Source organism: Neoarius graeffei, chromosome 20, assembly GCF_027579695.1.
Source record: "Neoarius graeffei isolate fNeoGra1 chromosome 20, fNeoGra1.pri, whole genome shotgun sequence".
Lineage (NCBI taxonomy): Eukaryota > Metazoa > Chordata > Actinopteri > Siluriformes > Ariidae > Neoarius > Neoarius graeffei.
This window is the reverse complement of record NC_083588.1, coordinates 2740530-2763775: the sequence shown is the minus strand read 5'-3', so window position 1 is coordinate 2763775 and position 23246 is coordinate 2740530. Positions and strand designations below refer to the sequence as shown.

The 23246-nt window shown below is 40.9% G+C and overlaps 1 protein-coding gene across 1 annotated transcript in view; it reads right to left on the bottom strand.

The window, feature by feature from the left end:
• The window catches only part of grin2aa (glutamate receptor, ionotropic, N-methyl D-aspartate 2A, a), a 204618-nt gene that overhangs the window by 21199 nt on the left and 160173 nt on the right, over positions 1-23246 (bottom strand). The window contains exons 4-8 of the mRNA XM_060901097.1: positions 20375-20577; positions 9570-9741; positions 7905-8058; positions 5408-5533; positions 1698-1927 (exon numbers count right to left, since the gene is read on the bottom strand). Of these exons, the coding sequence (XP_060757080.1) occupies positions 1698-1927; positions 5408-5533; positions 7905-8058; positions 9570-9741; positions 20375-20577 (885 nt within the window). The remainder of the gene's footprint in view (positions 1-1697; positions 1928-5407; positions 5534-7904; positions 8059-9569; positions 9742-20374; positions 20578-23246) is intronic.

The window sequence follows — 23246 nt, the reverse complement described above, 5'->3', positions numbered from 1 at the left end:
CCAACAGTGCAAAATATCTCTGTATTTTAGACTTTTTTAGGCCTAAAATTGAAAATGTGTAATTTTAGACTTTTTTAGACTTTTTTAGACTCCGCGGACACCCTGCAGTGGGGACAGCAGAGACAGTGGAGACATTGGGGACAGTGGAGGTAGAGGAGACAGTGGGGACAGAGGAGACAGTGAGGAGAGTGAAGACAGAGGAGACAGTGGGGAGAGTGGAGATAGAGGAGACAGTGGGGAGAGTGGAGATAGAGGAGACAGTGGAGATAGAGGAGACAGTGGAGATAGAGGAGACAGTGGGGACAGTGGAGATAGAGGAGACAGTGGGGAGAGTGGAGATAGAGGGGAGAGTGGAGATAGAGGAAACAATGGAGATAGAGGAGACAGTGGAGATAGAGGAGACAGTGGGGACAGTGGAGATAGAGGAGACAGTGGGGAGAGTGGAGATAGAGGAGACAGTGGGGAGAGTGGAGATAGAGGGGAGAGTGGAGATAGAGGAGACAATGGAGATAGAGGAGACAGTGGAGATAGAGGAGACAGTGGGGACAGTGGAGATAGAGGAGACAGTGGGGAGAGTGGAGATAGAGGAGACAGTGGAGATAGAGGAGACAGTGGGGACAGTGGAGATAGAGGAGACAGTGGGGACAGTGGAGATAGAGGAGACAGTGGGGACAGTGGATCATCCCTGATCCAAATGATCAATCTGAAGTTTTAAGTGCTTCAGAGGAAACAGCATGATAATGATCTGCTCACGATATGATGCAAACTGAAAGCCGTGGCTATGGGCACTTTCGGACCAAACAGTTCTCGGGACTTCCTGAGAGAGAGGAATGGCCCGTTGGGGGGCTCCACCAAGAACGACACACCTTCAAGGCCTTTTATTTTGTTTCTGCTCATAGGAACGCCGAAGTGATGTAAACCGGCTTGCTCGTGTGATATTAGCAGGAAATACTTGCGAAGATTTTTAGATTTGGCTCAGACATAACAAAATCGCGCTGTGTTTCCTCCATCGCATGCGTGCTCAACTGAACCTGGGCTTCACTCTCCGTCCATTTGTCTGTTTATTTTTTATTTTTAAATGCTAACATGAAGAGCTGTTCACACGGTTAGAGTTTTACACGGATTTTCAAAAACGGCGGTTGCATGTGCTGCACTGGCTCCTGTGTTTGACCAATCAGTGGACATTGACATCACTCATGCTTCATCTTGTGTTGGGAAAGAAGCTACACTGAGGTCCCTCAAAATGGCGTTCTAAGACCTATGATTATTCTCAGGTCGTGCAAAAAAAGGGCAAACTTCCTCCAACTACGAGAACCTAAGAATGATGATCCGAAAGCGCCTTATATCGATGACATTACACAGAAATGAACAGGTTACACAGCAAACTGAGTGAGCAACACAAACTCGCTTGATCTTTTCATGCTTTAAAGTATGAAAGATAAACTTGAGATGTCACGTTGATGTTCAGTAGCGACCGTTTCCTGTTGTTGACCCGAACAAACTGCAACATTTGCCAGTTACGGAACATGTCCAGATTAGCTGTGTCAGTTGGACATGTGCAAAAAAAAAGTCATTTGTAAATCAATCAGTCACTCAAGTCATTTTTCCCTTGACACATTTCCTGTTACGTGAGTAATTTAGTCAAGTCAGGTGATATGACCTGAAACTGAAAACGTCTTCCAGGAACAGAGTCGTACCTTGTTGTCGCTCAGCCCAGTCACCTGGTCCACGAACTCCTCCTGGATCATGAAGGCAGCCAGGTTGGCAGTGTAGCTGGCGAGGAAGATGACGGCGAAGAAGGCCCACACGGACACGATGAACTTGCTGGTGGTACCTTTCGGGTTCTGTACAGGGACGGAGTTGTTGAAAACCAGACCCCAGAGCAGCCACACCGCCTTGCCCATGGTGAACGAGGGTCCGTGCGGGTCTGAAAGACGACACACTCAAGATCAATCAACTCAACTTCTGCTTCAGGAATTACAATTCTGCAAGGACATCAAATTGATGCTTTTAATCGATTTGCTCGGTCACAGGAAGTTGCTCTGGAATAACGAACGCTGCCCTGGTGCCAGAGGTAAAAACGCTGAGGTAGCATTCAGCATTCAATAATCATTTTAACTGCTGTTTATGCCCAGGGTAGAAGGGGGAAAAACTGAATAAATCATTGCTGAGTGTTGTTATTGTTATCAAGGAATCAAGAATAATTAATACACTCTTAATGTGTCATTCTGTTTCAGGAAAATAATCAATTCCACGATGGGGTAATGAAGCAGAGTTGCACTGATGATGACTGACGTTCATCCTGAAGTGCTTTATTCTTTATTCCTCCAATACCACAACAGTTTGACAAATCGAACAATGTTTTTTTTTAATCCTTTTATAGTTACATTTAACATCTGTGAAATTCCTGTTCTCATTTCGCACTGACACTGGAGACTCCTTCCATCAACGTTCCATCAACGTCTCCTTCCAGAAAACTCACGTTTATTTTGTTACAACACAAATGAGCGACTGACGTACATTCAGAGCTGCTTTTATATCATGTTAATCTGACCAATCAGAATCCAGAACTCAACAGCACTGTGGCTGAGGGAGTTTTTCTGCTTTGAGTCCAAAGACGAAACCATTTTGTGCATCAAAAAGAATCTCACATGTTGTTTCGGATTGGAATTTGGATGAATGAATGAGGGAGGGAGGGAGGGAGGGAGGGAGGGAGGGAGAGAGAGAAAGGGGGAAGGGTTTGAATTTCTTTGGCTCATCATTGACAGTGTAAGAGTCGGCGGAGACTGAAGGAGGTTTGGCACAAAACGCATCAAGCACATGGCTGGTGATCTCCAGGATAATCCTCACTTTGGATGAAACTACAGGACTTGAGGTCGGCTGTTTTTTAGCGAATTAAGGATTTTAATCTTTCTAAAAGAGCTCGACTTGGAACTGCTTCTGAAAAGGAACCCTCTGCGCCCAAACTTCCCTCAAAAAAAGAGGCTCCTGTCTGAGTAGGTGCTGCTCTGTTGAAAATAAAGGTACGATGAATGGACGTGACGTCATCCAAGAACTCACTTGGGGTTTCACTTTTGATTGATGGATCGTTCCAAATTAAAAAATGAGTAGAACTATCTTTCTTGTCGAAAATGATTATTCAGTTTCTTGTAGCGGGCGGCACGGTGGTATAGTGGTTAGCGCTGTCGCCTCACAGCAAGAAGGTCCGGGTTCGAGCCCCGTGGCCGGCGAGGGCCTTTCTGTGTGGAGTTTGCATGTTCTCCCCGTGTCCGCGTGGGTTTCCTCCGGGTGCTCCGGTTTCCCCCACAGTCCAAAGACATGCAGGTTAGGTTAACTGGTGACTCTAAATTGACCGTAGGTGTGAATGTGAGTGTGAATGGTTGTCTGTGTCTATGTGTCAGCCCTGTGATGACCTGGCGACTTGTCCAGGGTGAACCCCGCCTTTCGCCCGTAGTCAGCTGGGATAGGCTCCAGCTCGCCTGCGACCCTGTAGAACAGGATAAAGCGGCTAGAGATAATGAGATGAGATGAGTTTCTTGTAGCAACCACAACAACAAAAACGGTTCTTTTGGGAATTAAAAAAATCATTCTGTCCACATTCACTGGATATGAGCAATCGTGTGCTCTGATTGGCTACTCTAAACAGATACGAGGCTATCAGCTCATATACTATGAGGAGAGAAAAACAAAATGGCAGAGCACGTTGTTGAACCAACTGAGGACAAAATAAAAACTCAACTCGAAAACAAAACCCCAAAAAATACAAAAAAAAGCAACAAACAAATGTTTCCAGGCAAAACAAACCTCACCCAGCAGCACTTATTTTATACCTTATTGTTGATAATGGTAATATTTCTCAATCATCAGCTGTCAGGTTACAATCCTATGAAAATCCATGACCTTGAGCTTGACATTTCAAAGTCATTCAAGGTCAAAGGTCATGGTGCCAAATGAAAGCCCATATGGCACTTCCTATAAGTTGATAATGATAAATATCTGTCTACCATCAACCGTTTTCAAGTTACAGCTCTCTAAAAAATCTGACCTTGAGTTTGACCTTTCAAGGTCACTCAAGGTCAAAGATCATAGTGCCAAATGAAAGGCCATATGGGAGTTCCTATATGCTCATAATAGTAAACATCTGCCTATCAGCAACTGTTTTTGAGTTATAATGGAAAATATGTTTTGACCGAAAGGTTGACCTTTCCAGTGACCTTGACCTTCACCTTGATCCGATTACCCCCAAAATTTCATCAGGTAATCTACAGACCATTGCCCACCGACCCCGAAAATTTGAAGTCAACTGGTGCAATTGTCTAGACGCTAGATTGTTAACAGACAGACAGACAAACAAACAAACCGCACTGATTACAATCCCTCACTCCGCTTACTCCATCGCGGGTGAGGTAAATATGGAAGGAAAGCATTTGATGGTAAGAACGCATCTTTTTTTATTTTTCAAGAATTATTATTATCACATTTTTCACAAACTGCTCCTGTCATTTCACCGGTTTGTTTACATTCTAAGCGGAAATGATTTTGTCGGATGTTTTGAATCAAGTTTTTATTTATCGAATTTGCAAAGAATAAAAATAAAAATGCTCTGTTTCTCAAAATCCAGTGAATGTGGATAGAATAAAAGTTATTCCACTCAATCTCATCGCAGATGGTTTACAGACAACTCGGTGCTATGCACCTCTTCAGCTCTTAGCTCATGTATGACTCGATTTCGTGGAATAACTGTTTGGTTCCTCGAAGAAATAATTACTCCAAAAAACAACAACAACAATACACTCCTTTTCTGGCACTTTGATTTGTCAGAGAGTTGAATAAACCTCATGCTTATTGAGGCGTATATCGCTCTCAGGAATGAGTTCTGTACCTCAATAATGTCCAGAGGAAAACATCAACATCATTTCATGTACTGACTGTTTTAATGTTGGTGGAGATTCTGAAGCTTTCCGCCAGAAAAGTGAACATGCAATAAAATCGATGGAGTCTCGACACGAACACACAGGACTATGGATCAAACAATTCCCTCGTCCTCAATCAGAAAAGAGTTTTTTTTAAAAAGCTCATTATTTTATCACGAGTTCTTGCTAATTTCTGATTGGCTGACAGGTATGTTAATAAAAATATCTTCATTCAGATGGACAATTTAGTATTTGTTGCCCAGTGGCCATCTTCTACCTGGAGTCATTCACATTGCATGAGGTGTTTTCCAGCTCATCTGTTATTTCTGATTTCGTCGCACGTCTGTGAGCGTGATGTTCTCTCTTCCTTCCTCACTTGGAGTAGATACTCATATACGAAGCTTTCCTTTGAAGGAGTTTATAATTGAGCAGCTTTCTGTGACTCTCAGGACTTCTGAGTGAAGAGCCGCTGCAGGAAGGGGTCATTACGGTACCTTTGCCCTGGGCCAGGTTCCTGTTAAAGCCCAGAGGACTGATGTACTCAAACATGAAGACGGCCATGGCGGTGACCAGGAGCAGCATGACGAACATCATCACCCACACGGAGGCACTGAAGGGCTCTAAAACAAATCAGAAAAGGAAAATATCTACAAGAGTAATTTCCTCATGATAATTTCATTAACATCTGTCAAAAATTAATTTCTTATTATTCAAGAATAAATTAACATCTTTAAACTATTCAAAATCATTTATCTACAAACAGAAATTATTGAATAAAACTCCCTCCCCTCTTTTGATTTGTCTCTTAAAAAATGGACTGGTATCAATTCTCCATGTTCCTCCTCCCAGATTGACGAATATACATAAATATGCAAAATGACCACTTGTAATTCACAAATTCAAGTCCTCCTTATATCACGAACATTAAAACATAATTAAATAATAACATTTATTGTTTCATTTTTATGTCTGTGAAATGACTCCAGTGGCTTTATTGTGTATTATGTCCCAGATCAGTGCATATGCATGCTGATGAATATGCAAACGTGCTCGTAAGGAAACACTCCTTAAATCGTTTGTCTCCATGTCTAAAATCACGATGAGCTCGCTAGCTGGGAATAAACCAGACAGCATTTGTGACGAGGCATTTAATGTTACCATGGCAACCAAACCACGACTTTGTCCATGATTTACATTTGCTAACTTCATTTGTGATATCGCAGGTTTTGTGGCGAAAGGTTTCCATGGACCACGTCGTAATCCACTATTAATTAATTTACAGAATCAGACATGATGTTGTGATGTCACAGTCTGTTTATGGAATCAATTTTGTGCCAAAATGTTCATACAATACTTTTGAAATATCAAACAAAAATGACAAATCAAAATACAAAAAAAGAAAAAAAGTCAATTTTTTTAGACTGTCAAACAAATTATTCGTATAATCGTGCAAAATATCAGTCTATTACTCTTCAGAAACCTTTTATTTTTGTTCTGCGTCTTTCTCAGTTTTGTTTGACGTAATTTATTTTGGTTGCGATTCCAGCTTTCTCGTTTGCGCTCCCTGACTTTTTGCTTGCAGTTTTGGCACAAACTTCACGTGTGGGTGGGCTGTTCAGGAATGCATTCCCATTGGCTAACTTGTGTTTGACTGACAGCTACACTCAGCAATTCCCCCAGAGGCTGGTGCGGCCATTCCCTACTCGGATTCTGGCGGACTGTTTGACGAGTGACCGATCCATTGACGGTAAACAAGGATGGAGTGGACTTCAGTGGCGACTATGATACTGAATTAATTCAACAAAGTGTAAATTCAATATCATAGTCGCCACTGAAGTCCACTCGATCCTTGTTTACCGTCAATGGATCGGTCACTCGTCAAACAGTCCGCCAGAATCCGAGTAGGGAATGGCTGAGCGTAGCTGTCAGTCAAACACAAGTTAGCCAATGGGAATGCATTCCTGGACAGCCCACCCACACGTGAAGTTTGTGCCAAAACTGCAAGCAAAAAGTCAGGGAGCGCAAACGAGAAAGCTGGAATCGCAACCAAAATAAATTACGTCAAACAAAACTGAGAAAGATGCGGAACAAAAATAAAAGGTTTCTGAAGAGTAATAGACTGATATTTTGCATGATTACACAAATAATTTGTTTGCCAGTCTAAAAAAAAAGACTTTTTTTTTGTTTTTTTGTATTTTGATTTGTCATTTTTGTTTGATATTTCAAAAGTATTGTATGAACATTTTGGCACAAAATTGATTCCATATCTGTTCACATCATTGTCTCCACCCCCTGAATGTTTCAACATGAAAAAATACTATAAACAGTAATCGGTGAGCCGCAGTAAATGAAACAAAGTCAGTATTTGGTGTGAGACGAAATTCCCTTCGCTTTAGTCTGAGGTCCAGTGAGGTCAGTTTTATGTGGAAATGATCTGTAGGTTTTTCTGAGCATCTTCCAGAACCAGCCGCAGTTCTTCTGGACACTTTGACTGTCACACTCACTTCTTCATTTTACACCAAAACCCAGCAGCCTTCATTATGTTTTCTTTTTTAATCTGAAAAATGCTCTCTTATGGAATATGCTGCTCAGATATCAACAAATGTTTTTTTCTGTAACGCTTAATTTCATGCTGGGAAAAAATGTTTTTGTAATGTTTTGACTCAATAACATAGAAGCCATAAAATAGAAATCTAGAACAAAGTTTGTATGAAAGAAGGGGGCCAAAGGCTTTTGCACAGTACTGTATATAAAAAATAATTCTTTCTTGATGAGGGATTTGTTTTTCTGTGAATAAATTTATTTCAAGTAAAGGTCGGATTTTTCTCATTTTTTCAGTGTGAGATGAAGCGACTTCACCTAAAGGTGGATTTTTTTAAACCCTTTTTACTAATCTTTACAAGGGGTGCCAATAATTATGGAGGGCTCTGTACATATTTAAATTTCAGGAAGACTTTTTGAAGGTGTGAGTGTGTTTGTGTGGAAAATGACCCAGAAAGGCAGAGGGAGAGACAGTGCCGTTGCTGCGGGACACCATCACACTAATCCCGGTCTCCACGAAGGGAACGGAGAAATCGATGACCTCTGAGCGTTCCTCATTGATCGTCAGCGAGCCCACGGCCATGACGGCTTTCTTATACACCACCTGCAGCGGGAAACAAAGGCTTCAAACTTTACACACTGAGCAACTACACACACACACACACACACACACACACACACACACACACAGAGCCACTCATATCTCATTTAGTTTCCCAGCTGCATTGCGGATCAGATCAATTTGGTCACTGAATAAAATGCTAAATCACGTCACCACTTGCGCGACCGCTCGCTATCGGACGCCGTCTGTTGCTAAATCACTTCCAAGAGACAGAGATGAATGGTTTCTCATTTCAAAGCTACCGTCGACTCGCCACTTTTTTTTTCTCCAGAACAGATCTGATATTTACTCCGCCTGTGTTATTATATTTTATTCAGCACGAACACATCCTAGAAACACGGCAGCGAAGAAAAACTGCTGCGTGCTTGTTAGCATGCACTCATTAGCATGATGCTAACTGTCTTGAATGAGCTTTCTGTCAGTGCAAGCACGAATAAAGTCATTCTTTAACCTTTAAACAAGCAACAAATCGCAGCAGAAAGAGCTTCAGCTCATCATATTCACATTTATTCATGTTCCTGCTCTCTGAGTCATTATAATAATTATGAAAATATTTTGTTGATAATTATTATGAAGTTAGTGAACAGATTAAAAAAAAATCATTTTCCTAAAATACACTACCAGATTCAGGGAAGTAAAGGGTTAATTTTATACCATTGTTCATATCTGGCTTCTAGTTTGACTTTTTTTTTTTAAACTTATTCAGGTAAAATGTTTTTAAATTAAACAAAATATTATTTTTTGGATAAAGTGAGTTTAAAAAAATCTTATATAATAAATAATTTTTTTTGGCTTACTGAAGTACAAAAATCTGTCAAATCAAATAACCAAATGGAATTTTTAATTTAAAAAATATTGTTTTGAGAAAGTGAAGTGAAAAGGATAGTTTATGATTAATTTTTAAATCTTCAGAGTCAGATACTGGATCTGATTTTGTATTTTCCTCCTTCATTAAAAAACATCCTTCTTATTTTTAATACTTTTTAAAATCAAATTCAGTGCAAACCAAACCAATTACATGATTTAGATAATAAATAAATAATTAAGTAATTTGTTTGTTTGTTTGTTTGTTTGTTTGTTTGTTTGTTTGTTTGTTTGGAGGAGCATTCATTTAATTTTTTTTTCTTTTTTAAAAAAGGGGTTTTTTTGTACGTGAGTTTGATTCTGAATTTTTTTTTTGCTCAAAACCAACTTTTAAAAAATTAAAAGGTGATAAATTAATTAATTTTTAAAAAGTGATTATTTCTGATGAAACAATCTGCTTGTGTTGGGTTCGACTTCAAATCCAATTTTTGTATTTTTAAATAAAAAAAATAATGAACATGCATAAACATTCAGTGAATCCTAATTTTATCTTTTTCTTTATTTTTCCCCAAAATATTTGATGAAAAATGTTAATTTCGCTCCGATTGAGACACTGCATGGAATCAAATAAAATTTTTCTTTTTTTCATTTTGAACTTGAGCTCAAAGAGATGTTTTTTTTCTCCTCACCTCTCCCACCATGCCGTTCCACACGTTGTTGATCTTCTTGCCATGCTTCCCGTTGGTCACCAGGTAAAGGTCGTAGGTGAACTTGACGTTCCTGGCGATCTTTTTGAGAATGTCGATGCAGAAGCCCTTGCAGCACTTTTTGATGTAGGTTCCTCCTCCTTCAGTGGAGTTGCTGTTGGAGAGGAGATTAATTCAAGAGAGACAGACAGAGAGAGAGCAGACTCTTCTCAGTCACAGAGCTGACGAGCTGAAGCCTTTCAGACATGTCGAATCATCGAGTTACGAGGCGTGATAATCATTTTCAGCCTTGTACATGCACATAAAGCACTTCCTGTTTCTAATTTAAATCGTTTTTCAGATGAAATTCAAGGATTATGATGTGTAGCATGAACACCTCCACATCGTTTGTTCAGAGGAATAAGGATGGTGAGTATGGAACATGAACGAGTGAAGGACTGAAACGCGTTGGGGAGCCGCCGGGAGCTGGGATTAGCCTCCAGGAGGTACAGTGCATTAAAGCTCGACGAAGAGCTGCTGGTGCTCAAGAAATCTCTTAATTATGAGGAACAGAAGGGTTTCCTCTGGAGAGGCTCTCAGGAGGCCATCAGGGAGAAATTCAGTGTGTTTGGAGATTTCTGGTGCTATTTTTTGCAACAAAGATTTCATTGAAGAGTGATACATTTCTATTAACAAGCTAATTAAGATTAAGATGAAGAAACTTCAGTTTCTCACTCAGAACTTCTTTCAAATCATCATCAAGGCTTCGTTTTGAGCGAAAACATCAGCGAGCAATCCGGGTTTGGATCCACATCAAGTCTGTGTGTTCAAGATGTTCGCCTGAGTCGTTCTTTCATCTCTGAGTTTTTATTCAGAATGCAGGAATTTAGTGCCACAGAGTCGTTAAAACTTCAGCATCACGTCACACGAGAACAAAAATTGGTCACTGAGTCAAAAGATCACAAGAATGTAGCGAATCTGCTGCGTGACTCAAAACTCAACACAACACTGATATTTCATTGTTGAAATATTTGAATAATTCCACCAACAAGGACAGGAACATGGTGATAAACGAGTCGTGTGCAGATCTGCATGGGAGAGTCATCAGAATGAAACCTTGCCTGTGATCTCAGCACACAAACAAACGCAACGTAAAGCAAGGCGACAAAAAATTATTGTTGAGGTAACATTCTGGAAACGGTGCTGTGGACGGATGTGATGCGAGATCTAAGACACGGTTTATTACCAGGAAGCGGAGCTGAGACATGATCTGGCCTGAGTTTCCCAAAAACATCACGGCACAAAGATCATTGTTAAATGGTAGAGCAAGCAGCACAATGAGCATGCACTCTCTCTCTCTCTCTCTCTCAGAATTAAGATGCTCTTAGTGTTAAGAGGCTTTTGGGAAACCCACCTGTGTTAATGATCTGGTTCCACACCGAATACGACATGAAATTGCGATGAAAAAATGAGAAAAATTCACGTGCGAAATTTTCACATGCAGAATATACACACCGGAATATGTTTAAAGAATACTGGCTGGTGTTGAGTGGTCTATCAGATATATTCCATTCAGTTAGCATGATACTGAACGAGTCGAAGATGAGTAGCTGAATGGAATATATCTGATAGACCATGAAAAAAGCCATTATTATTATTATTAGTAGTAGTATTATACATACACACTCCACATCAGCATTCTCGAAGGCCAACGCTAGCTTACCTGTGACTTGGTGCTGTTAGCGCAGCAGTCCAGTTACATTCTAGCTAGTGTAGTGTTAGCGAAGGCCAATGCTAGTGCAGTCAAGCTGAATATTATAATATTATTATTTTCCCTGTTTAATTTACTTAGTTACTTTTAAAATCAACATCGACAACTACACACAACGGAGCGACCTGGCAGCCAAAATTCTCTCAAAATCTTCCGCTTTTAACGAAGCAGTACTGTCACATTCACTCACCAGCGTAGAAGTTTTACATCTCCGATGTGTTTCTTTTCCAGTTTCTCGATGTCCGTTGGTTTGTTTTTCTCTTGTAAATATGCATGAAGTATATCTAATGAAGTTTTGGGAGCCTTTCGGGTGTTCGATGCGTCTTCCGTTTCAGTTTTTGGTTTATTTATTTAGGTGCTTAATTATAGCATCGCTAATCCTAGCAGTAGCACCGGATTAGCCTCGTCTTCTCTCTTTCCCGGCTGACAAAGAAATGATTGTGCGCATGCACAGCAGAAAAGTTTTGTCACTGGACCTTCACATGAGCTCTGATGTGTGACGTCGTGTTGTCTTGACAACGTGGAATATTATAACAATATTGCATGCTCATTCTCCATTGAGGAGAGCAGCGTAATAGACGGAGGATCAGAGATATGTTAACAATATTGCATGGCATCAAGAAACCTGCTAGAAGAGAACAGAACACGTTTTTTTTCCATGGAAAAAGTGTCCTGTATGTGTAATAATTTTTAATATTCCGAGTTCTGTTTCATGATCGTTTCACCACGTCTCGACTTTCAGAAGTGTCCCGAGTGGTGGTGAAGACAGGAATTATTGACACACGATCATTCAAGAAAGAGAGCATTTTTTTCACTCAAGATGAGAAAGATTGTGTCGTGTGTTCACGGGTGAAATACGCCACGAGTGATGATGATGTCCAGCAGATGCTCACGTTACATTCGTGGCTGTTTTGCTGGTTGTCACCTCCGTCACCACGTGAAATCCGTTCCGCGTGACGTGATTGGTCGATGCATTTCTTCGCAGAAAAATCGACCTCGCTGCGAAAAAGGTCACTTTTTCACTGTGTAATCTTTGCATTCTGTGTGAAAGCACTCATCCTCATGACAACCTTTCTTCCATCTCTACAAACTACAAACACCCCCCACACACACGCGCACTGAAATCCGCTTTATCTTCGATCTCTCCCACGGGCTGCACACTATGACGCACTCAGCAAATTCCCCCGGCTCTTTCCCTCCCTCAACCACTTCATTCAATCTCTTTTCTGGAAGGTTTCATTATTTTACAAAGAAAAGCAAAAAAAGAACAAGCGAGTCGACACTTTCTCCGACACCAAGTCGCCTCCCTGGTACCAAACCAATTAAAACTTATGAAAACACACATCGCTGGGCCGAGGCACTTTACCATCAGGTGGAGGAGTGGAAGAGATTTCAACTGGAAGAGAAGATGCTGTTGAGGAACTCGTCTGAGGATCGAAATCACCGAAGGTTCTCTGAAGTGCCATCAAAGGATCCGAGTGAAGGTTTTCTCCTTTCTCACAAAACCGTGTCCAAGACAGCATGCCAGGAATAAAACACCATGCGTCCTGTTACCAAACCAAAGTTGATTAAGTTCCGATCGCAGCATGTCATGGAGTGTTTTATTCCTTTGACACCACCACAGCAACCTGCTAACGGTAGCAGTTTTTGAGTCAAAGAATGAAATGTCTGACTTTTTATAGCTACATTTAACAGAAGAACAAGGTCTCAGCTCTGTTACCGTAGTGATCAGCAGTCATTCGGATGTTTCATCTCATTCTCTTCTCTTTTTATGTGAGAAACCTCAGAGTGTAAACTCCTTTCTCCTGAACATGTCGGAAAACTTTCTGACACTGCAGACTCCTTTCATGAACTCCATTAAAACCGTAACGTCTCCTGATTACAGAGCACCACTCATGACAAGAAAAGAAAACCTATCTATCTATCTATCTATCTATCTATCTATCTATCTATCTATCTATCTATCTATCTATCTATCTATCTGTCTGTCGAGACACGGGTGTTTTATTGGGAAATACGCCACTGGTATTTTTCATCCAAGCTCCATTGGGGACATGGAGAACCAACACTGTGACATAAATCTCTATCTGTCACTGGTGAGGAAATCGATGAATTGTTTTGACTTTTTGTTTGTGATTGTGTCAATATATAAAAAGAAAATCACACACTGGACTGAAGATATGAAGTTTATCTTCTCGTGTTGAAAAATTCGCATTTTTCATACGAAATCCATCGCAGATCTGAGTGACATATTTCCTGATATTTCACTCGGATGATGTCACTCCCAATATTTTCCCACTGACTAGATGCGTGTTGTTAAAATGGCGAACCGGTTCAAAATTTAAATTCTTTTGATTAACTTGTGTATTTTTTTTTGTGGATGTGTCCAGATAGTATAAAGAGCATTACATGGTGGCACATCTTCTTGTGTTGAAAATATTTTGCGTGTTCACGTCACTCACTTGCGATATATACATTCACCACTCAAAGATAAACTTCATATCTTCACATGATCATGTAATATCCTCTCTCTCTCTCTCCTGAACATGTCGGAAAATTTTCTGACACTGGAAACTCCTTCCTTCCATGAACATTAAGGGTGTTTTCACACCTGGTCCCCTTTAAAGGAACCAGACTCAGTCCTCTTTAAAGGCCCGGTCCCACTGGCCGATGGACACAAAACGTATGCAAAAAGGACACAGCGGACGAGCAAAATTTCGGGGGTGGCTCTATCCGTTTTCATCCGCTCCAGAAATGGACAAAATTGGTGAAAATTGGCGAAAACAGAACGGAAAAGAACGGACATGGGTAGTATATAGCGGGGATGTTAAACGCATGTTCACAGGAAGCCTAGCGGATGAAAGCGGATGGAAGTGGATGACAGCTCCGAAGGGGTTACCGGTGATAACTGAGAAGCGGACGCATAGCAGAAAGAGCGGATGCATAGCGGATGAAGGGGATGCATCACGTACGCCTAACGGAAACAAAGGGGATGTTGCGCGGATGTATATCGGATGCAGACCGTTCACTGCGCTAGGTGTCCTTCTACATACTCTAGACATACTCCAGACATCCTAAATATACGAGATACATCCCAGATATAAACGCTTTGTCCGTTTTGAATACTTTATATATGAGATGCATACGCTTACATCCTTTCTATTTCCGTGCTACTAACGATGAATAGACGTTTCATGTACCTTATCTTTCCTCCCTCTTTCCGTTTTCAGCTGCAGCGGATGTGAGTTGCGAGGATGCCCAGAGGATGCAGAGAGGATACAGCAGACGTTTAACGGATGATAACGGACATAGAATGTTTGTTGCTCGTATATGTCGCGGATTTACATCGTACACGGCGGAAAGTTCATCCGTTCTAAAAGTTTTGTGCAGCTCAAAACTTTTTGCGCGGATGAAATCACAGTGGACGGATGCTCGATGGATAGAGCGTATGAAGCACGTATGCAATGAGTACACAATGGATGCATAGCGTTTTCCAACGGATGGCAAAGATTTTTTTACGTTTTACATCCTCTTTGCATCTGTAAGTGCAGTGGGACCGGGCCTTAAGTGGACCAAAAAGTGGACCAACAGAAAAAGAACTCAGTTCTTTTTGTGTTCACACTGTGAATTTATTACAAAGAGGACTGGGTTCTCTTTCTGGTCCAGTTAAGCTTTGATGGGGCCTCAGTCCTCTTTCTGTTCACACCAGGTCCTCTAGAGCCCTCAGACCCCCAGTGCACGGAATTCTGGGTAGTTTTCTCTTGAATCAAAATGTCTGCTGCCATGCTTGCCCTGCTGTATTCTTTGATCAAAATAGTGCGGATTAAGGAAAATAAATTATATATATATATATATATATATATATATATATATATATATATATATATATATATATATATAGTTATATTATTGTGGCCGACTCATCAGTCAGTAAGTTCAGAGAACTGTAAAGCGGCTGTGGTAAGCTCCAAAAGGAAGTTGAGTTTCCCTGCTACAGTACAGTCACGTGACCAACTACGGCAAATGAAGAAGGTTAAACTACAGTGAAAAAGGCGAAGTGAACCCAGTTTGCTTTTTGTTCACAATACGCAGATTAGGCGAACCGTACCGTTGATTTTTAGCGAACCGTACTGAGACCACCTCCTGAGGTGGTCTCAGTTCGGTTCACTTTAAAGGTACGGTTGGAGTGTTCACATATGCGCAAAAAATGCTGAGTCATCGATCTGAGTTCGGTTAGATGGCTGAAAGGGACCAAGTGTGAAAACACCCTAAAACCGTAACGTCTCCTGATTACAGAGCGCCACTCTGCCCCACTATGTCCCTGGGGAAGCCATGGCTTAATCATAAGAGAAGCAGCTCAAGTCTGTGTGATGTGATCCTTGGTATTAAGATGAACTCGACCAACCAAAAGGTCGCTGTTTTGATTCCCTGGACCGGCAGGAATGGCTGAAGTCAAGTCAAGTTGATTTGTAGAGCGCTTTTAACGACAGACAGACATTGTCACAGAGCAGCTTTCCAGAAAATTAAAGACTTTAAACATGAGCTAATTTTATCCCGAATTTATCCCCAATGATCAAGCCTGTGGCGACAGTGGTGAGGAAAAAATTCCCTCAGATGACACGAGGAAGAAACCTCAAGAGGAACCAGATTCAAAAGGGAACCCATCCTCATCTGGGTGATAACAGTAACATGATTATAAACAACTCGCTTCTATAACCGAGCATGGCACCTCACCAAACCCATGAGCAAGGCACGGAACCCCCACCTGCTCCGGGGATGTTGTACATTGCTCTGGATAACAGTGTCTGCTGAATACTGGTCACGTTACCGGAAATTAACCAACACCTTCTGGCCAACTGGAATTCAAGACCTCTGTGGTAGTTCATAACGTTCAACATCCTGGACCTCATTAAGACATAATTCTTCTTTACGACTCTCAGAATCTGAGATGTCAGTATTTACATTTCGTCAATATCACAAATATTTGGTCATAACAGTAAAGAATAGTTCTGCGTCTCCTGAATATGTCCTGTGCCGGGAGCAGGAGTCGTCTCTGGTGTTGCGTATCTCACTGGGTTTGTCCTGCAGAACTCGACGGTGAAGTCATTTCTGTGATACAGCTCAGAGAGGAGAGCTATTACATCGCACTGGAGAGAGCATGCATCAATGAGCTCCTCCTCCTCCTCCTCCTCTTCTTCCTGCTTCCTGGAAGCTCGGCTGTGAATTGTGTCGTAGGAGGAAAGCAAAACAGAGTTTACAAGCAGACGGATAAAGCGAGCCAAGAGCTCCGCGTGCGCTCGTTAGCTCAAATCGTGTCAGCCATCCTGCGAGATCACCATAATTAGCAGTGCGCAAAAAATTCCCATTGTCCTGATCGACCTGAGCCAGAGATATGTTATAACACACACACACACACACACACATATACATACACACACACTATATATATATATATATATATATATATATATATAAATCCACACACATTTACATCATGACATCATAATTCTGGGCTCTGATTGGTTTACATGGTGCAGATTAATTTTCAATCACTAACAGTCGTTTCCAGATAATCGTTCTTGAAGGAGATGTTTAACAATATTTAATGTTGAAGGAAGGAGTCTCCAGCGTCTGGACATTTCAAAGACGTGCATGACAACATGCGTTTTTTTCTTTTCTTAAGATTGAGAGAGGATAAAGAGAGGCCTGTGAAGGAGCGACTGTTTCGAGCTAATTTATAGCTAGCTAGCTTGTTTCAAGGACATTAAATATGTGTAACTGTAAAGGGATAAAAAAGTATGATGTATCACACTTTAATAAATAAAAAAATTAATTAAAAATGTCAGTTGTTGGTAACAAGAAATGTCGAAACAAGGTTTCATCAAATCTATCATTCTTCAATGATGAAATTAAATGTAAGTCATTTGAGTAAAAATATTATAAAAGATGATAAATGGCTAAATAATAAATTTTTTAATGTTAATAGTTTTATTATTATGTCATCATCTCACCATGAGAAATATTACACTAATTCGAAATTCACAAGAAAAATGATGGCATGTACCAACAAAAAATGGCGGATCAGATTTCAGAGAAAATATTGGACATTTTGGGAACGGGAAATGTTTACATCAAAACCATAAGGGGTATTTTTTTTTCTTTTGTGAGGATTGAGTAGAAATTAAAACTTTGCATTTTTTTTCTTGAAGAAAAACAAGTGAAGGAGTTCAAGTATCTCGGGGTCTTGTTCACGAGTGATGGTAAAATGGAGGATGAGATGGACAGGCGGATTGCAGGTGTTGTACCGGTCCATCATGGTGAAGAGGGAGCGGAGTCAGAAGGCAAAGCTTTCCATTTGCCATTCAGCCAACATTCCAACCCTCACTGATGGTCATGAGCTTTGCGTAGTGACCGAAAGGACGAAATCGCGATACAAGCGGCTGAAATGAGCTTTCTCCGGAGGGTGGCTGGGCTCAGCCATAGAGACAGGGTGAGGAGCTCAGACATCTGGAGGGATCTCGGAGTCGAGCCGCTGCTCCTTCATGTTGAAAGGAGTCAGCTGAGGTGGTCCGGACATCTGATTAGGATGCCTCCTGGGTGCCTTCCTTTAGAGGTTTTCCAGGCACGTTCAACTGGGAGAAGACCTTGGGGTAGACCCAGAACATGCTGGAGAGAGTATATATCTCATCTGGCCTGGGAGCACCTTGGGATCCCCCAGGAGGAACTGGAAAGCGTTGCTGAGAAGAGGGACACCTGGAATGCCCTGATTAGCCTGCTGCCACTGTGACCTGACTTCAGATACAGTGGGGCTTGAAAGTTTGTGAACCCTTTAGAATGTTCTATATTTCTGCATAAATATGACCTAAAACATCATCAGATTTTCACACAAGTCCTAAAAGTAGATAAAGAGAACCCAGTTAAACAAAGGAGACAAAAATATTATACTTGGTCATTTATTTATTGAGGAAAATGATCCAATATTACATATCTGTGAGTGGCAAAACCACATGTGAACCTTTGCTTTCAGTATCTGGTGTGACCCCCTTGTGCAGCAATAACTGCAACTAAACGTTTGCGGTAACTGTTGATCAGTCCTGCACACCGGCTTGGAGGAATTTTAGCCCGTTCCTCTGTACAGAACAGCTTCAACTCTGGGATGTTGGTGGGTTTCCTCACATGAACTGCTCACTTCGGGTCCTTCCACAACATTTTGATTGGATTAAGGTCAGGACTTTGACTTGGTCATTCGAAAACATTAACTTGATTCTTCTTTAACTATTCTTTGGGAGAACGACTTGTGTGCTTAGGGTCATTGTCTTGCTGCATGACGCACCTTCTCTTGACATTCAGTTCATGGACAGTTGTCCTGACATTTTCCTTTAGAATTCGCTGGTATAATTCAGAATTCATTGTTCCATCAATGATGGCAAGCCGTCCTGGCCCAGATGCAGCAAAACAGGCCCAAACCATGATACTACCACCACCATGTTTCACAGATGGGATAAGGTTCTTGTGCTGGAATGCAGTGTTTTCCTTTCTCCAAACATAACGCTTCTCATTTAAACCAAAAAGTTCTATCTTGGTCTCATCCATCCACAAAACATTTTTCCAGTAGCCTTCTGACTTGTCCACGTGATCTTTAGCAAACTGCAGATAAGCAGCAACGTTCTTTTTGGAGAGCAGTGGCTTTCTCCTTGCAACTCTGCCATGCACACCGTTGTTGTTCAGTGTTCTCCTGATGGTGGACTCATGAACATTAACATTAGCCAATGTGAGAGAGGCCTTCAGTTGCTTAGAAGTTACCCTGGGGTCCTTTGTGACCTCGCTGACTATTACACGCCTTGCTCTTGGAGTGATCTTTGTTGGTCGACCACTCCTGGGGAGGGTAACAGTGGTCTTGAATTTCCTCCATTTGTACACAATCTGTCTGACTGTGGATTGGTGGAGTCCAAACTCTTTAGAGATGGTTTTGTAACTTTTTCCAGCCTGATGAGCATCAACTGCTTTTTCTGAGGTCCTCAGAAATCTCCTTTGTTCGTGCCATGATACACTTCCACAAACATGTGTTGTGAAGATCAGACTTTGATAGATCCCTGTTCTTTAAATAAAACAGGGTGCCCACTCACACCTGATTGTCATCCCATTGATTGAAAACACCTGATGCTAATTTCACCTTCAAATTAACTGCTAATCCTAGAGGTTCACATACTTTTGCCACTCACAGATATGTAATATTGGATCATTTTCCTCAACAAATAAATGACCAAGTATAATATTTTTGTCTCATTTGTTTAACTGGGTTCTCTTTATCTACTTTTAGGACTTGTGTGAAAATCTGATGTTGTTTTCGGTCATATTTATGCAGAAATATAGAAAATTCTAAAGGGTTCACAAACTTTCAAGCCCCACTGTAAGTAGAAGAAAATGCATGGATGGATGAAAGAAAACAATATCAGATGGGTCTCGGAGATGGACCATGGCTGTTCCTCAAGGTTTTAGTGTTGGTGTCGGAAAAGAAAACGTGATCTCAAGCTTGATGTTGTTGTTCATTGGAAAGCCAATGACTTGACATTGAACAACAAATGAGAAGCCTTTCACACAGCAGTGTTGATATCGGCTGTTGTTTGGTGACGTCAGTCATTACAGTTCACCAGCAGGTCAGTTAGAACGTTAGAACGCTGTGCTTTTCATCATCTGACCTGTAATTTTCTCAAAAAGGCTGAAGTGCGCTTTTCCCCAAGCCAGAGAGGAAGTTGCTGAACGCAGCAGTGCTGTAACGGTGAGGCAGCGAAGCCACCACAACATGCCAATAAACCCTTTTAACAAGGCTTCCTGAAGGGATAAAAAACGACTGGAGGCCTTCTGGGCCGGGTTTCTGATCATAAAACAATTTCAAGTGTGCATACTGATAAGACAGACAAAGCACTTAGCTAAAAGCCAGAATAAATTAACGACAAAATAAATAAACAAAAGACACGAGAGAGAGAGAGAGAGAGAGAGAGAGAGAGATGAGCTTGAGATCGAGGCGTGAACTCACTCTTTGATGTGCTTGCGGCAGGGGACTGAGTTCCGCATGCAGGTTCCTGTCAGACGTTCCACGTTCTCCACGATGACAAAGGGCTTCTCCTCTAAAGTCACAATGTTCAGGTGATTATCGTCTGTCTCAGTGTCGCCGAACGAGTTGAAGCGCGGCCACACCGGGTACTTCAGCGTCAGACTGAGGTTCTCCCATTTACCCATCTGCAACAAACAAACAAATACATTCATTTGAATTACATTAATTTGAATTCATCAGAATGTGTTTCTATGAATCACAGGTTTATATTAATGCTCTATTTCTCGTTTCCAATAGCAACAGGGCATTTATGGAAGGAGTCTCCAGATAGAGAGAGAGAGAGAGAGAGAGAGAGAGAGAGAGAGAAAGGAAAAATAAGTCTAGTGAAAAAAGGACTGTTTATAGCTGCTATAATATTTAACAGTTATTCCCTGATATCGAGTCATACCGTTCGTGAGCTGATAGCTGACGAGGCGCGCAGCACCAAGATTGAGTGGAATAACTGTTTTATTCTTTCCACATTCACTGGATTTTGAGAAACAGAACTTTATTTTTAATTTTTGCAAATTCGATAAATAAAAAAAACTTTGTATAAAACATCCAACAAAATAATTTCCGCTTAGAATGTAAACAAACCGGCGAAATGACAGGAGCAATTTGTGAAAATTGCAATAATAATAATTCTTGAAAAAAAAAGATATGTTCAAACCATCAAATACTTTTATTCCATATTTTGTTGCTTTTTTTGTATTTTTTAGGGTTTTGTTTTCGAGTCGAGTTTTTATTTCGTCTTCGGTTGGTTCAGCAACACGCTCTGCCATTTTGTTTTTCTCTATTCATGGTATATGAGGTGATATCCTAGTATCTGATTAGAGTAGCCAATCAGAGTGCACGATTCCTCATATCCAGTAAATGTGAACAGAATAATCCACAATATCACTAGAAATGGATAAAAAGCACTTTTGAAATGTGTTCTTAACTTGAATTTTTAAAAACAACAACAACAACGACTTGCAATCCTTGACAAACTGCTGTCATGTGACTTCAGGGTGTGCTGTTTGAGGAAAATAATCAACTGCTAATATTGGTGATTATTTTGCATGTTTTAGAGGAGTGTTTTTTTCATAAGCAAAAAAAAAAAAAAGAAAAGAAAATAAGCCTGATTCTGATGCCATGTTCCGCCCCGTATAGAACACTCCAGAATATCTGGAGCACAACAAAGCTGAGCTGAGTGCACAAGCATCAATTCTTAATGTAAAAGGACTGAAAGTGCAGAACCACGCCCGTGTTCTCTCTCCGTTCTGCTTCTCTGACTTGTTTTTCCCTTTTGTTGTTTTCAGGCGTTTGATCTGCTCTCGTTCTTTCTTACTCGAGTGCGTTCATGCATTCAAGCTGACTTTACATTTAAATCATCTCTTTGGGGCTCGGCTGCCCTTGAAAACTTCATGGATGCTGAGTGGAACATGTGCACAGAAAAACACACACTTTAATGTCTTGAGCTATTAAGAACCTGTGAGACCAAAGCGTCAGACAGAAAAGCTTTTTATTTTTCACTTCACGCAGCGGTAACGAGAATCAGTGCCGGCGGCTCGGAGTTTTCCTGCGTCCTCCTTCCGAATAGCACATTTCCTCTTTCATTCTGGACAAGGTCTTGTGTCTCTTCTTCCGAGACGCTTTCAGATCATAAAATCCTCCAAGAAACAAACACGAGACAACACAACACACCGAGATAAGAAATGTCACACTGACTTTTAGAACCGTGCACGTGAGATAAAGACCTCCAAAATACCTCCAAGCTTTTCCACTTCAAAAAAAGAAAAGAAAAGAAAGAAAAGTCAGAGCACTAAGTCGACTTCTACACCAGGAGATAAGCAGTGAAGTGGAAAAGGAAAAGAGGAACAGAGCGATAAAGACGGAAGCCAGTCATCTGAAAGCTGAGGAATAACAGCACTCGAGACACTCACAATCACACGAGCTCATTAGGTAAATATAATTAAACAGAGGCTTGACGACGCAGCAGGGCAGAGAATCCGCATTAACGTCCTTAATTTCATCCGCACGGTAATGCTGAGTTTACGAGAAAGGACGCTCGCTCGTTATTTGACTCGCTTCACTCGAATGAGCGCATAAACAGAAGGAGTTTGAGTTAAAAGTCATCAAGTACTTCACTTTCTCATGATGCTCTTGTGAGAAGTCTGAGAATTAGATCGTGTTTTCGCCATTTAAGACAATTATTTATCGAGTTTTAGATGTTAAATTTGGTTGCATTTGAAGCCTCATTATACCATGGATGATGATGATGATTATTATTATTATTATTGTTTCATTTTATTAATTCAAACAACAATTGCATTGTTCGAATCCCTCATTCGAATACGTTATTGTTTATCATAACAGCTCACTCGCAGGGACTTTTCTGCAACGAGATGTTTGTTGAACAGAAGGAGACTCCAGTGTCAGAGCTGCTTTGTAATGGTCAGACATAAAACTACAATGTTTCCAAAAGTTTTCCGACATTTTCGCAGGAGTTTCCGCTTTCTTTGCGGTTTCTCAGTCACATGTCAAGCTGTGTTTTTCTCTTGAAGTTGCTCGCTGGCTGTGCTGTGAAACTTGTCCATCCAGACGCTCATCAAAGTTTCCAAATCTGTCATTGCTGAACTCTTGACCATTTTCTATTGTGAATACTCTCATTAAAAAGCTTATAATCTCTGCTTTCCAAAGAAATGTATCTGGTTAAGATCTGTTCAGTACTTTGGGAGTAAAGGCAGGTTGAAGTCGGTACAACAGAGTAAAAACCCTGCTCGCGGGATGTCGGGACACTGCCGGTGCTTTTCTTTTTGAGTCACGGGAAAGC